This window comes from Ixodes scapularis, unplaced genomic scaffold, assembly GCF_016920785.2.
Source record: "Ixodes scapularis isolate PalLabHiFi unplaced genomic scaffold, ASM1692078v2 PGA_scaffold3__209_contigs__length_174095766, whole genome shotgun sequence".
NCBI lineage: Eukaryota > Metazoa > Arthropoda > Arachnida > Ixodida > Ixodidae > Ixodes > Ixodes scapularis.
The window spans coordinates 5,058,024-5,073,440 of NW_024609868.1; the positions used below are offsets into that span (position 1 = coordinate 5,058,024).

At 46.2% G+C, this 15,417-nt stretch overlaps 2 protein-coding genes across 3 annotated transcripts in view; one reads left to right on the forward strand and one right to left on the reverse strand.

The window, feature by feature from the left end:
- Window positions 1-1,366: 1,366 nt before the first annotated feature.
- On the reverse strand, window positions 1,367-11,825 carry LOC8039443 (histone-lysine N-methyltransferase SMYD3). Of its 2 annotated transcripts, XM_029985036.3 has the most exons (12): window positions 11,599-11,825; window positions 11,457-11,520; window positions 9,587-9,697; window positions 7,120-7,189; window positions 6,912-7,039; window positions 6,779-6,846; window positions 4,691-4,799; window positions 4,498-4,605; window positions 3,839-3,917; window positions 3,576-3,762; window positions 2,786-2,894; window positions 1,367-2,183 (listed from the first exon to the last, which is right to left on the reverse strand). In XM_029985036.3, the coding sequence occupies exons 1-12, from the start codon at window positions 11,700-11,702 to the stop codon at window positions 2,067-2,069; spliced, it is 1,254 nt and encodes a 417-aa protein (XP_029840896.2). In that variant the 5' UTR covers window positions 11,703-11,825; the 3' UTR covers window positions 1,367-2,066. The 2 variants fall into 2 exon arrangements, with proteins under 2 accessions (XP_029840896.2, XP_040062015.1); XM_040206081.1 differs by having other exon boundaries at window positions 6,779-7,039; window positions 9,523-9,697.
- Window positions 11,826-12,106: 281 nt separating this feature from the next.
- Window positions 12,107-15,417, forward strand: part of LOC115324435 (neuropathy target esterase sws) — a 67,423-nt gene continuing 64,112 nt past the window's right edge. The window contains exons 1-4 of the mRNA XM_040206082.3: window positions 12,107-12,451; window positions 12,516-12,597; window positions 13,431-13,525; window positions 13,584-13,663. Of these exons, the coding sequence (XP_040062016.1) occupies window positions 12,329-12,451; window positions 12,516-12,597; window positions 13,431-13,525; window positions 13,584-13,663 (380 nt within the window). The 5' untranslated portion in view covers window positions 12,107-12,328. The remainder of the gene's footprint in view (window positions 12,452-12,515; window positions 12,598-13,430; window positions 13,526-13,583; window positions 13,664-15,417) is intronic.

A 15,417-nucleotide genomic window follows, 5' to 3' on the forward strand; every position in this document is an offset into this window, starting at 1 on the left:
CTTTTTCTCTGCGGCATTCTCGGTAGTTAGCTTAATCCTGGGTGCTATTCGCTGACTTTGTGATTTTCGTTTCTGTTTGCTTGACAGTGTACTGAAGAGATGGTTTTGTTATAATGCTATTGTCATTTCTGACTGACCCTCCCTTCATAGGGAAGCGCCTACGATACTCTTTAAAATTATGTGACCGTTGATTCAGGTTGATTTAGACTTGATGTCAACGCAAGGCATCTCAAACTCTGCCATGAGCAGAGCGCTAAATCGAACTGTAACTATCTTTTCCCCGTTGGAAACCGAGCCACTGGTCAACATTCGAAGCACACCTCGACATTGAAGGAGCAATATATTGAAACCACTTTTTTCAAGTAGCCAGAACTGGACAGACCTGTCAGAATGTAATTACAGTAGACTCTCATTAATTCAAACTCCAGGAAGCCACGAATTTTGTTTGCATTATCAGATATTCATCTAAAAGCCCGTTCACACTCTTGCAACCTCTTAAACCTAGGTTCCTTACAACTTCTTAAACCAGAAAACACACTGGTGCCATCTATTGGGAAGCAGTGTAAACTCGGCGGTCCGGCATATTTTTTTTTTATTTCTCGCGCATTATCCTTTCTTTCTTGGCTCGAAAAACTTTTGTCAATGTTATAAACGAGCCTTTCTATGGGTATTACGCACATTTGACCCCGGAAATCCCGCAAAACCTTTGCCCTTGTGAAATGCAGTTCCAGGGTCACCACATAGATGGCGCCACAATGCCAGTTTGCTCCCTCATTTTAAAAACATTTAGCAAGTTTTAAGAGAACTCGTCTCTCTCAGTCGTACTCGGTCGCACTCGGTCGCAAGAGTGTGAACGGGCCTTAAACATGATGCGAGATAGAATTATGATTTACCACATACAAAGCACATACAAAGCAGATATTTGATGATTTCCTCTATGTCGGTCTACTGATCATAAGGTATGTCACGCATGAAACATTTGTGAAATCTATGACATAAGTTTATTTATCCCTCAAAATGTTGTTTATTGAGAACTGCTTAGACAGCACATGACAACTCAAAACAAAATTAAGTTTGTACATTAGGCGAAAAAGTTGTCCAATGTGGACTATTAAGCAAGGCAAAGAAAACATAAGCTATGAAAATGGGCACAGCGCGGCAGCTTTCGTAGCAACTTGTGTGGACGCTGTGCCGTGGACCTATGCCATGTCGCCATGTCGCAGCCTTTGCGCAAGTTGCTATGACAATTTCTGCGTGGTACCCGTTTTCATAGCTTATGCGTGCCCTGCTTGAGCCCTGTTGAGTGCACTTCTCACCGAGCACCGGTGCACTGTGGAGAAGCAACACCCACAGAAGCAAGCCCCGCGGGCGTTACCTCTCTGCAGTGCACCGGTGCTCGGAAAGAAGCACACTTTCAACTGAGCCGCAAGAATGAAAAGTATCAATTACACATAAACGCTGCTCAAATTAAGCAGCTTATGAATACATTTAAAACATATTGAGCTGACCAAAATTTTAAAATTAGTTTGAATTAATCAAAAGAATGAAATATCAGAGTTTTAATTATCGCGAGCATATATCTCAAGTTATTTTAATTACCTCCAAATTTCCACAGGTATGGCACGGAGCACATTTTGTTTCATTGGTTTCCCGTACCGAGTTTCGGTTGTATGGCATGCCGACCGATTTTCCGGGTGCCGAAATTTATGACATTCTCGACTGTTTGGACATTTCTGCAGGACCATCACCCACCTTGCAGATTTTATAACGGTGACAAGGTTGCGACGCCACACAACTCACTTTGCTTTTCTAATTTGGCTCTCATGGCTTGCACTATGCAACCGTCATCTTCACCACAACAAGCCTCCGTCGAATTGCGGGCACCTCGACTGGAATGTAGGCCCACTGACCTTGAGTCCGTAAACTGGCGCTTTTTCTCGAAGCCACCGACGTGACAGCAGCCTCTACGAACCGGCCAAAGCACTGCCCCGAAGGGCATGACGCAGAGCGAGTAGAGAAGAGGGACGGAAAATGAAAGCACTCTGAAGTCCTGTCTCGAGCTCTCACTACTTTGCGTGGTCGCTTTGTGCTTGCAGCTCCAGCTTGCAGTGGCAGAGGGCCTCCGAAAGGTCTCGGTACAGCCGGTGATTTCTTCCGTGGCTGACGGTCACAACTTCGGAGGCCTGCATATAAAGGGTTCGTCGTCAACAAGTTTGTATCCCGGCAACCCTGAAGATGTGTCAGATGGGACTCTTAGTTTAGGCGTGCAATCATGTACTAGTAAGTGATGGAAGGCCTCAGGCTATACTCAGGGGCAACTTTCTGTGGCATTACCCAGGATAGGAGGAGAAAGCGTGCACAGCTTTAAGCGGCACTCAGTCTGGGAGAGAGCACGTGTGCTTGTACCTCTGACTGCGTTCCCACAGGACGTTGCCCCCTACTACAGAAGTCGTACTGCACTGGCTAGGTATTTCCTTCACGGCTTGAAGCAGCGTCACCATACCTCAAAAACAGACCGACCTTACCAGGCAGCGCTGAGTTTTGAAAAGTGTCTCTTGGCAATTTTCGTTGCATGTTTTTGAACCTACTTTCGCGGTTTCGTCTTTATACCGCCAGGCGGCCTGAATATCCGATAAGCTCAAGAAAGCTGGCGAGCAAGCCTACCGCTACAGCTTTCCGTTCTAGCCGCTAGGCGCCGACGATTTCGCAGAAGTCACCAACACCAGGGGTGTTTCAGTATGCAGCGACTGTAGCTGCCCCAAGCGCTCGAAGCAAAGCACCGCACCTTCTCGAAGTACTGCAGTGCCTCCTGGAGCAAAGCCTTGTGGTGATAAAGCTTGGCAATGGTGAAGAGCAGCACGCCATAGACGAGGCTGTAGGGGCCGTAGCAGCGCCTGCACGGAGCGAGCGAACGAGACGTGAGCAACACATATGCGACAAAACTTGCAGATAGCTGCAGGATTATCTTCGCATCAGAGCCAGATGATGATTCATTTCAAGGGGGCCAACCTGAATGCAGCGATTGCAACGCCTCTAAGAAGTGGCGAAAAGCATCCCGAAAGACGGAACCTAAGCGCACGGGTGACAAAGAATTTCTCACTGGCGGTCAAGTGAGAAATGTTCTTTTTATGCCGAAACATTTCAACGCCAAAAGGCAGAGTTTACGGTTGTAGCAAATGAATTTAGCCTCTTTCCAATTGCGTTGTAGAGCAAGTGACGCGCCAAAGTGCTTTGGAGATTCCCAAGGTCGGTATCAAAGAGGTGCCATGTTGTTGCCTGCCATGATCCTGGCGATGTCGCAACAGCAAAGGCAGACGCCTGTTCCGCTGCAAATCACTCTCTTACTCGAAGAACTCGCAGAACTTCAGCAGCCAGCGGTCGGGAAGCTACAACAACGGCGATACTCACGTTCTTTCATACTTTTATGACTAACCGCCAGGATTGTGACGTGCGACAGCGGGACACGCCGACTCTGCAGTGATGCCATTTGTCGCCGCTTGGGAACAGCTCTCGGTATATGAGCGGGACAGGACACTAAACACGCCTGTCAAAAAGATGGGTTCCGGGCAGTGTACCTGTAGGTTTCCTCCTTGGCAAGGTAGTAGGGCAGAGCGGCGTCGAAGTCGCCCATCTCGAGGCAGCTCTTCGAGAGCAGCTCCAGCGCCTCGCTCCTGGCCGCGTCTGTGGCGGGGAGCTCGTGGGAGCTCAGAAGGGCCTCGGCTTGCCCACGCAGGCGCACTAGGTCCTCCCTTGCGTGGACCTCTGCGGGCGGGAGAAAGCGACCTTCTTGGTCCCGATCCGCAGCGGGCGGAGTGGGCCACGAGCTCATGCCACGGACCTGCTCGCATAAACTCTCCGAGAAGCTCCTTGGCTTTGGCAGTCAGTGATGGGGACTTTTCAGTAAGGTACTCCTGCGCCTGAGAAAAAAAGCAAAGTTGCTTGAAACATTCTTTGGGTCCTCAGTTACACCGTTCATGGCTCTTATTTACTTATTTCACATTTTCATTACTGGCAGATGTCTAATGTCCTTTCTTGATTACGACATGAGAGTCGATGAGCCGCACGCAATGAGCACACCTCGGTGTGAATTGAAGTGGCCAACAACGAGAAATGAGACCCAAACTCTCTACAACGCTTGGGGGGAGCAAAGCAGGAGAGAGAGCATCAAAGATGGGAAAAAAAAGAACAAGCAGATGATATGTTAGGTGTGTTTGTTTTTCCGTAACACGCTGAGGATGCTGTGTTCGTCACCTTCCGCTTTCCTTCATACAATGTGCGACGTCGGTGTTCACTCGCGAAATGATGCTAGAAAAGACTACGTATTGACCTTGCAATTGGCATCTTGCTGCTTAATGTTACTAAAGCTTCACCAGCAATCTGAACCCACCAGTACTACTCAAGTCTATGCTTTGCCGCTCCAATACGGCCGAAATGAGTGGGAAGACGGCAGACATTTTTCTTTTATTATATGGACTTTACGGAGTAAAGGGAACCCACCTCATCCGCACTGCACCGCGGGCAGTTGCAGCTGAAGTAGTAGCGCTCCCTCAGCTCTTCGATCCTCGTCCGCCTCAGTTCCTTCAGGTCGATGTACGAGACCCTGATCTATGTCGGAGAAAAAAGGCAACGTTTGGCGCACAGCCACGACTCTGGCCCGCATAAGTGTGCACACTTCAAATGAGTCCCATACTCCGTCCACGGAGTCGCACTCGATGTCCGCCGCAGCTCTCAGCCGCAGTGTGCGGCCGTCAAAGACGGCCTGTGCGTTGGGCGTGCAGGAGTGGTCCAGAATGGAAGGGCTGTCGAGAAAACAGCCAGCACGGTGAGAACCTGCCGCTCTGTTTGTCCCCGCCAGTATGGAGGCTGCTTTCTAAACTAGACGCGAGCGGCGATTAAATGCGACCGTAAACCAGCGAGTGCACAACGTCGGGAGAATGAAGCTCGGCTCGCTTCCGTTTTTACCGCATCTAGATACAAGTCTGTCACGATGAAAGCTCATTCGATGCTTGCGCAACAGATCCTTCCAGCTACCCCAGAATATTAAAAAACATGCAAAAAAAAAAAAAAGAAAAAACATTTTTTTTTATTGTTCTGATGGAAAATGGATGTCATACAATGAATTTACAACAAAAACTTTTTTGTTAGAGCCATATTTACGGCATTAAACGAATTTGTAGTTGGCTCCCACAGGAGCCCATGGAAAAATGGCTAATAGCAGACACGTGACTGGCTAGAGTCACGTGGTAGACCTGTGCGCTGCCGCCACCGCAAGTTATGCCAGAGCCGTTCAGTGCCGCCGCTGAAATCCCCAGAACACCCCCGCCGCCGCCGCATGTTGAGCGTGGCGCTCCATCAGCTGAGCACTTTTTTTGCTTTATATGCAAAAAGTAATTTAAAATATATTTAAAAAAAAGCAAAACCTTCACAAATTTTATTTAATTAAAACAAAAATTCAGAGAAAAAGTCATCATGATCATTACTTAGCGACTTTTGTCGACTCCGCAGCCGGAAGGGTACACTGCGGCGCGCCGCTGCCGCCGTCAATTTCTGACTGGTGCAAAGGTCTATCACATAGTGCTTGCGCTCTTTCAAGAGCTTGCTATGGGTCCTAAAAGTTACTCATTAATCTTAGTTTCTTAGAACGAAGATTAATAATCAACTTTTAGAGCCCATAGGAAGCTCCCAAAAGAGCGCAAGTACCACGTGACTATAGTGGCCAGCCACATGATTCTAGGAGCCACTTTTCCGCAGGCTCCCGCAAGTGCCAACTACAAATTTCTTTTCAATATAGCTTTAAAATTTATTTCGTTATACATTTTTGTTAATGACATCCCATTTCCATTGAGGCTGTTTAAAAAAAATATTGTTTTCCTTTGCATATGTCCTTTAAGCCCTACTTCCAATTGCACAAATCGTCTTCCAGTTTTACCTTTTTTAGAAATGAACGCATAATAATGCTTCACGCAGGCAATGCATAACCAGAACCAGCTAGTAGACACTCGAAGCTGAAACCTCTCGTGCCGCTGCAAAAACTGCCGTAGACGCACCAGTATGCTCAGCAAATGGGAGACACGGTACATGATCTTATTAGTTAACTGAATATCTCCATACTCTCTGGACCTTTGCCAAGTGACAGTTTCTTTTCTATTTGTCCGATTGTTCGTTACTTGGTTGAGAGCTCAGCTGCGGCTGGTGATTAGGGAGGTGCCGAACAGGTCAATCTGACTTCAACTATGAATCGTATATAGAAGATATTTCCTTTTCTCATCAGGATATGCTACTTGACAAAGGCATGCTCTAACAACAACTCCTCTTCAATCGCGTAATAAGTGCTTTAAGTACTCTGTTTTCCCACGAACAATAACTGAGTGCAATGACCTCGCTGAGAGTGTTGTTATGCAGCCGTCGTTGTCGTTTTTTGCATCTAATTGAAATTAGTAGCTCCTTTTCGTATTGTATTTGTTCAAGTGTACTACAACTTGTTTTCATTTGTGTTCTTCTTGGCAGTCTGTTGTATTTTCTTTACCATTATACCCAACTACAAAAATCCCATCGAGAAATTGCAATATTAATAAATAAATACAAAAAAATTCAATGTAAGAATGCAGAAATATCTGAAATTAGGCATATAAAAAATTAAATTGAATCAAACATGTTATAATTTATATTTCCACCCTACTTGCAAAGAAAACCCAAGGATCTATTTACAAAATATATGAGGACGAGTCACTGATATGGTCAAAGAATAACAATATGGCCATCAATGCCACCAGCTTACCCAATGTATAGGCCCGTACCTATGGGACATTCCTCGTAATTGGTGATGGTGTATGTGTTCACCACCATCTGAAAGTGGAGAAAAAAAGCTACACGAATCACCACAAGGTGACGAGCAAAGCTTCTCAGTTTGCCTTTCCGAAGATCTCGAGGCCCGTTTCTGCAGGAGGCAGGTACTCGTCTCCCAAGAACGCCCCGGCCGTCATCCACAGCCTCTGGAACTGCGCCACGCGCTTGGCGTCCCTCTTGATCTCTTCCACGTCTGTGGAGCGGAAGAAGTCGACGCAACATGACGCAATGCGCCGGCTGCACCCATGCGGACAGGTCAACAAGCATTCTCACGTGCCACCAGGTCTGCGAAGGAACGCCCTCGCCCAAACACCGGTTCGGTCCGAGCCGCAGCTGACGTGTCCTGCGTCCCCATAACAGCAAATTGTGTAATACCCATCCACACTCTCCTTGATAAAATCTCCTAAAAAACCTCCAAATGTCAACAAAATGATGTACAATAAAAAAAAAAAAAAGAAGAGAGGAAAAGTAAAAAAGAAGAGCATTCTAGGATGAAAGTAATCTCCAGAAAATGTTAATAAATTGTATTTCTGAGCCGAACAAATCAGTATTGATACAAACCGATACAGTGTCACCATATGTTTAATATGCACACATATAGGTATCACTCGTTTCCATGCTTTGGTCACTGCAAATACTCGAAATAACATGGAATATTACTACAGCAATGTTTTTTCGTTATGTTCATTCCACTGAGCATCTCAAATCTACTCTTGTTACATTAATTTGTTTCTTGCCACGTCCCACGCACACGCCTTGTTGGCTTGTGTAAAAATTAACCTGTGAAACGTTAAGAAAAAAAAAAAAGGAAGGAAAGTTGTATAGTATTTACGAAACTGATGATTTTATCGAGGCTGTTCACGTCAATAGTTTTTTTCAGTCCATTTTCTCGACAGCAACGAAATTTGTTGCACCAAAATCTTTTGAGACTAATCTTGATGCAATGCCTGAGTTTGTTTTTGAGGATGATGGAGTACATAAACTACTTCGCAATCTTAAATCTCATTCAACCACGGGGCCTGACGGCATACCCAATCATGTCCTAAAGATGTGTGCTGCAGCAATTTCACCTTTTTCTAGTTATTATTTTCAACAAATCACTCTTTTCTAGCAGGCTGGCATCAATATGAAAAAGTGCAAATGCTCTGCCTATTCATAAGTCAGGCCAAAAAAGACAAGTTTCTAATCACAGGCCCATCGCCCAGCGCGGTTTCCGGTCTGGTTTATCGTGCACCACGGAGCTGATAGAATTTGCACATGATCTTTCACTTTCCCTAGACAAAAATGTTTGGGTTGATTGCATGCTTCTAGCCTTTCAAAAGGCAATCGATAAGGTACCTCGCTCACTTCTCATGCACAAAACCTTCTTGGGTGGATATATAATTGCTTATCCAATCATATACAAAATGTAGTCAATGGCGGTCAAAATTCTCCGTACACTGATGTAACCTCAAGTGTCCCCCAAAGGTCCGTACTTGGGCCACTTCTGTTTTTGATATATATCGACATAGCACAAAATTGAACAAGCAACAGACATTCATATGATGATGTTTGTGTTATTTATAGACAGGCTAAAAGCGAGGATGATTCTATTTTTCTATTTTACTTTAGTCAGACCTCGAAAAAGTAATGAATTGGTGTGACAAATGGGAAAAGTTCTTAAATATCAATAAATATAATTATGTTAGATTCACCACAAAAAAGAGACCATTTCATTCGAGATACAAACTGAACGGTGTTGTTCTCCAGGAAGTTAAAGATGTAAAATATTCAAGAGTTTATTTTAGCAGCCATCTAGCAGGCGAATTGCATAATAAATTTTGTCAAACAGAACTTCAAAAAGACCCCGGCCAATATTAAAGAGCTGTTATGCATAGCCAATGTTAGGCTAATCTGAGTATGCATATCCAGTGTGGGACCCATATTACCTAAATTTAACATCCCAACTAGAACGCATGCAAAATAGAGCAGCTCGTTTTGTCAAACAAATAATTATGAATTTCGCTCGAGCGTAACACATTTGAACAAACAACGGAATGGAAACCGTTAGATTTGTGGAGAAATTGTCTTCGAATAAAACTTCTAAGAAATGCTTCCTTAAAACAATCAGGTATAATAATGAATAACTATTTTCATAATCCTGATTACCTTTCCTTAAGACCATCTGCTAAAGATTAAAAAAAAAAAGAATAAATAAATATTAGGTGCAGAACTGAAATATTTAAAAACTCTTTTTTTTCCAAATCGATTAGTGATTGAAATTGTCTTCTACAGCACGTGGTCACCGAGACTTTGTATGAAGTATTTTCTTCTTTGTTATCGCACATGCTTTAATATTGATGTGCTGCAGTCCATTTCTTTTTACTGTGTCTTATGATGCTTGAAACAGTCTTATTGCACTTCCTTCATGCACTGTTAGTCTTTTATTCACACGCTCATTATAAGTGACAAATTGTTTTATTTTCTGTAACATATACCCCCTACAATAATGTCCTCGTTGCGATGTAGGCACTGTGTAAATAGGTAAATAAAGATATGTACCGAGACTACCTACAGCTTGTTTCACATTATGTGCAAGTGAAGCCGAAGCTATAAGCACGAGCATGTTGCCCCGAATGATGCCTGCACTGCATGAGCACGCACACTTGGCAGGCATGCTGATAGCCGGGAACCCACTCTTGTAGCTCCTGCTGTGCCTGCACTTGCACTGAAACGGGGGCCAGGCGGCAGCCAGTCGTACCTTAAGCTTGATCAGGAGACGGCAGAAGAACCTCACGGGGTTAGCTGGCACCTCTGGGGAAACCTTCTCGAGGCAAGCGCACTCCACCTTGTGGTCGGGCCAGGCTGCAGCCTGCCCAGAAATGGGGGTACGGAAGTTGCTAATAGCTCAGGCCTTGCAGACAAAATGAGGTCGGTAAGCCAGGCGTGTGCAGTAATAAAGTATGTTTCAATAACAGCTTCCGTTTCGCAAAGTAAATTTTTGACTGTATTTTCCGTGATCAAAGGTATCTATTTTACGCTTTTACTTTTGCCTGCTCTTTGCTGACACAACCCTCAGATATACAAAAATGGGTGAAAATTGCATAAAGAAGATGCAAACATACAACTTCTTTTTTACTGCCAATGTCAAACAGTCAGATATTTAACAGCGTTTTACTTTCCCACCGATTAGTTTACATAAAACTGCCCAAATCTTGAGTACTACATAATTATGATGAGAGTGAAAATATGTAGGCGAGCTAGTAAATTAACTCCATAATAATAGTAATAAAAAAAAAAAGGCGAGACTGTGAATAAATAAAATAAGGCTGTGGCTAGGGCTCCGTCCAGGCGGAACCCTAGCCACAGCCTTAAAAGGCAATTACTGTCGTTCTGTCTGGATGAAATTCTACTAGGTCTTCTGTTGTTCCGTCTGGGTGGAGCTCTACTGCATCTGCTAACTTTCCGTCTGTACGGAACTTTGCTGGGCCTGCTATTGTTCCGTCTGGACAGAAGTCTACAGCATCTGATATTGTTCTGTCTGGACGAAACTCTAGACACTCCCATAACATAACAGTCCAGCAGGCACTCGACACCACCTCAGAACACATAATTATGAGGTGATGTCTGTGGAAAGGGCAAGCCCTCTTCCTCCCTTTGAGGGGTGTTTTTTGTTTGTCTGTTATACTTCGTCTCACCCTACGATGGACTAAAGGCCAAAGCTACGGACCGCCAGATCCAATCACAATCCACTTAGAAATTGTGCGGTATTTCGCTTCGATGACCGTATCGGTGCCCGCGTCTCGAATCACTGATGAGGGGATGGTGGACAGTGGTTCGAATCGAAGAGCACTGAGTGACTCAACAATTTTACATCGCAAAGAAAGCCACGACATAGAGGCTCTTTGCAGCGTCGAAGCCATAGAAATGATGCGGCGCTTTTGGATTCGAGCATTATTCGTCCACCCCTAATCAGTGTTAAGCGTGCCATAGTATAGCGTGGAACGTGATTGGATTTGACGGCCCGTGGCTTTGGCCTTTAGTCCATCGTAGGATGAGACAGAGTAGAGGGCAAAGGGAAGCCGAGAGAGGAAAAGAGCTGCCACCAGCAAAAAAAAAAAAAAAATTCTATCATCGCTTAAAAAAAAAGAAAAAAGTTATTAATTATACAGCAGGAGTTTAGTCGACCTGAAAATTTTACCAGTGCAGTAGGACTGCTAGTCTGGGGTAACGTGCATCACGCAGTAGTGGCGTAATAGGGACTTTTAGCAAACCGTTACCGTATTCCTCGTACCGCACTTCAAAGGCAAAAGCCTTTGAAGCATGCTTTTAAGCGCGCGCCCCGCGGTCAAGGTAATAATATCTCACCAGTCAAGACCGTAGTGAGATATCCGACGAGAAGGAAGACGCGCAGAGCTCTCCCACGAGCATTGCCACGAGCGAGCGCTTGACGATTCCAAACGGAGACGAGGGAAACGTTTTTCCATCCGTCTCGGTTATGTGGTGGTGGACTCGTTCTCACGCTGAGCACAAGCCTGCACCCTCCCCGAAAGTCACGCAGCTCATCAGGCAGGCCGCCAAGCAGACGAAACCGGTAAGTGGTGTCGCGTTCGACGACACGCCAAACCCACCTGGCACTCCTTCCCGCAGAAGTAGAGTATCTTGCACCTCGAACATCGCCGAAGGTTTTCCGAGCTGGATGCCAAAGCCGTCGGCCAGTTAGCACAAAGTCAAAAAGAGATCGTGTCGCTTCTTCAGAAGGCGCGCGCTTACCCGGAGAAACAGAAGTCGCAGATCCGGCCCCTCCGCTCTTTTTCTGAGATGTAAACAAACGGATGGGAGGTCAGAATTTCCGTTCCTCGCGCGTACTTTAGCATGGCAGGCAAAAGTGCTAACTGCAAGGACAGACTTTAGAGCAACGATTCGCGTGAATCGTATCACCGCGGGCAAAATCGCGAGAACACTCACACAGCGCTCAGAGTCACTAGCTTGGCTTGGATGTGATCGTGGATAGGATACTGGATATAAAGTAAACAACGTAAACAACGACTCGATTTGAGAGGTTTGAGTTTGCCATGTTTACCAGTTTGTCCCAACTATGCGTTGAAAGTACTCAACATCGCAAGGACTTAAGCGATATTAACTATACCAATCGGTTGAACCATGGGTTTTGTTTATTTACGCACTACGCTACGACGCTACGACCGACCAAGGTCGCTACTATGGGTCGCTACGGTCGCTAAGGCTTTTGTTTATGTTATGAAAGTTGCGAGTGTAGCCGGAAACATAGCCGCATCCAGTGAACTCTTCCCGTCCTCCGGAGTTCGGTGCTCTTGTCCTACGAAATCCATGCCCCGTGACCGAGAGCAATCCCTTTCGCCGTTTACTTTACTCCTAGCACCGCGTTTTTAGTCGCCTCATTGACGCCTTGCGAGGGCATGTGATATTCCGCCGGGGTAGGGGACTCGTAGCTCGAGCGGTTCCTCTTGAGTGCTCTTTCGACATGTCGTCAATGTTGGAGCACTTCGAGGACCTTTGCTTCAACACTCCGTACTGGGAGTACTGGGACCACGTAGTGCACTCGTCCTTTCCGCTCGTCTTGAGGCACTTGTACGAGCATCACCTGGTAAGCTCGCGGGGCCGCCGACGGCCGCACCGACCTTCGCGTGTAACTTCTTGCTTCCTCGCAGGTCACGATATGCAGCTTGGCGTTGGTGGTCCTCGCCGTCGTCTTGGGCGTCGTACTCTTCTTTAGGAAAATAAAAAGCAGAGGTGAGCGCTCGATCGCTCGGGTTCCCGCCCTGGGTTTTCGCTTTGTCTCGCTGTGGAGCCGCCTCGGTGGCTCGGAGGCAAAGTAGGGAGGCTCAAGTGAGGGTGGGTGCAACTGCTAGATCGGGGATCACGGGACATGGATGCCATTTAATTGCTAAATTTTGCTGGGAGTCTATGGGGAAAAGGGTCGTTTTATTTCCTAACTCAGGTCATAGGAACCCATTAATGTGCTTGAATAATTTACACAAGGTATAAATGAGTACTTTTCCATAGCCACCAGTTTTGTTGCGATAGGTTAAGTATTTTTTTAACGCGAAAAATGGTAAATTCCGCCATCTTGGACGTTGCTGCTTGTCTGGCAACCCTGCTTTCTTCTCTCGACGTTTGCAATACTCTGAGCGAGAAGGAAGCGAGAGAGGCTGCGCCAGGGCATTCGTTGCTTGCAATGGGAGGCGAGAGAAGGAAACGTGCACGGAGCAACAAAGTTGCAACAGAGCGGGCGTCTGCTCTCGTGCAAGCAACACTGGCGCATATCCTTTCCCGAATCCTCTCCCTCAGGTGCCGCCATTAAATTGCAAACGCTCTCCAGGTTTTGAGTTGCACCCACCCTCACTAGAGCCTCCCTAAGGCAAAGGGCCGGGCTACGGGTCCCCAGGTGGCGGGTTCGAACCCCAGCCGAGGTGCCCGCAATTCGATGGATGCTTTTGCGGAGAAGGCTTTCTGAAACCGAGCCCTCGCTTGTTAAATTTAATCCTCAGTCCTCAGCTGGGGCGCGTGCCAGATGCTCTTCCTTGGTTTGACTCGCGAAAAACCCCAAGTTTGTTGTCTCGCAGTGGACAGGGTCAGGGCCCAGATGCTAGGTTCGTCGAGGCCTCGGTTCCGCAAGAGGGACAAGGTGCTTTTCTACGGCCGGAAGATGCTGAGGAAGGTGAGGCCCTCGAAACACCTTCTGCTGCTCGATGCCTCATCCCTGTGTCCCTTTGCAGGTAAACTTTCTGACAGACCAGGCTTCCAGTGGAAGGACCCGCTTGCGCAAGAGGCAGATGGTCCTCCGCTTCGCCAAAAAGTGAGGCGCTGGTCGGCCACTCGAGAGATATCCTCCGAGCATGATGCTATTTTAGGGCGACATCAATAGCTATAAATCTTTGGGCCACCTTTGCAGTCTATGCTCCATCTTGGTTGTTGAGTGCTGCACAACTGTCTTGGTTGTGAGAATGGAGCTCTGCGGAATGCCTCGTTTGCTAGAGTGAAGCACTTTCTGGAGCCACATGAAGGCACGTGGAAAGGAAGTCGGTGCATATGATCCTTCCCTCCCTTCTGCAAATTTCTTGTGATGTGCACTTTCCAAGTTGCTATTGGCCGCAGAGATTTTTTCTTCTCCCCGCTTCGCTGCTTCTGCGACCGTAAGTCGCAGATGCAGAAGTGCATCTTGCGAGTTGAACCAAGCAAATAACCCAGAGCCAAGACATAAAGCCCATCTCAATAATCAGCGTTGTCAATTATCCACAGAGTGGGCCAATGACAATGTGAGAGCCATAAGCTTTTCTTTTCGTGCTTGAAAATCGGTGCATGTAAACAAAAACTGTTACTACCTGTTTGATACTTAGTGAACTTGGAGGGTTTATGCTAAATGCTAGTTTACCAAAGTGAAAAGAAAAACAAAATTGCAGGAAGATCCATTGGTGGATTCTTAGAGAATGCGTTAGCATGACTTATGAAATGCCACACATGTTCCCTTTTGGGAAACGCCAGTGCGCTTTTCTTCACTTTTCTGTTTTGGTTTTGTCTTTTACTTCTATTTTTTGCTGCCTCTTTTTGGCTTTCTGACAGGGTCAGTGTTAGCGTTTCCCAAGGGTCATGCTAACACATTCCCTAAAAATCCACTAATAGATCTTCCTGTAATTTTTTTAACCCCTTTTCTGCACTCCGCCTGTCAAAGTGTGTCAGTGCTCTTGGATACGGTCATCCATATCACTTGTGGAAAGAACCACATCCATATCACTCGGGGAGGGAACTGCATCCATCGTTTTGACTACACCCACGCAGCACAGCCACCACACTACTACTAAAAAAACCCATAGCGAAAAACATCCAGCGACGGCAGAGCAGCAACTGAGCATGCCTGCAATCCACCACACCTTGGTGCTTCCTCCTTTCTGGCTCCGTGCCAGCTTTGCGACACTTTTTTGACAAAAGCAAAAATGCTTGTTTTGACGAAAACTCGGCGGTGTCTGTCAGTTTGTCAGTGCTGGGAGGAGAGGGAGAAGGTGATGCGTGCTGACATCAGCGCTTCGGACCAATGGGAGCGTCGCTCGCGTCACCCTCTCCCCTCTGTTGCCCTCTCTCCCCGGTGCTGACAAACTGACAGACATCGCTGGATTTCCGTCAAAATAATTGTTCTATTGCGAATGCATTAACCCCTTAAGCGCCAAATTTCTTTTTCCAAAAGTAATCTAAGAGGGCCATATCTTTTTTTTTTTTTTAATTGTTCTTCCTCTAGTATTACACATAAAATTTGAAAAGTTTATTACGCAAAAATCAGCGGAGGCGAAAAAAATATTTGCCAACTAAAACGAGTGCTGCCATCTATGATCAGCGCTGCAAAACTACTCGGACGAGCCTAACTCGTCCGTGGAATTGAGGGCTACCGAAAAAATTACTGGACGAGGTGAGCTCGTCCACGGCATTTTTAGCCAGAAAGTGGCCGACGAGCTCAGCTCGTCCAAGACACTTAAGGGATTAAAAAAAAAGTCTTTCATAATATTATGGAGATGTAGCCTGTTTGCTTTGTTAGGTCCCTCCAATGAGTCTCCAGCGTTA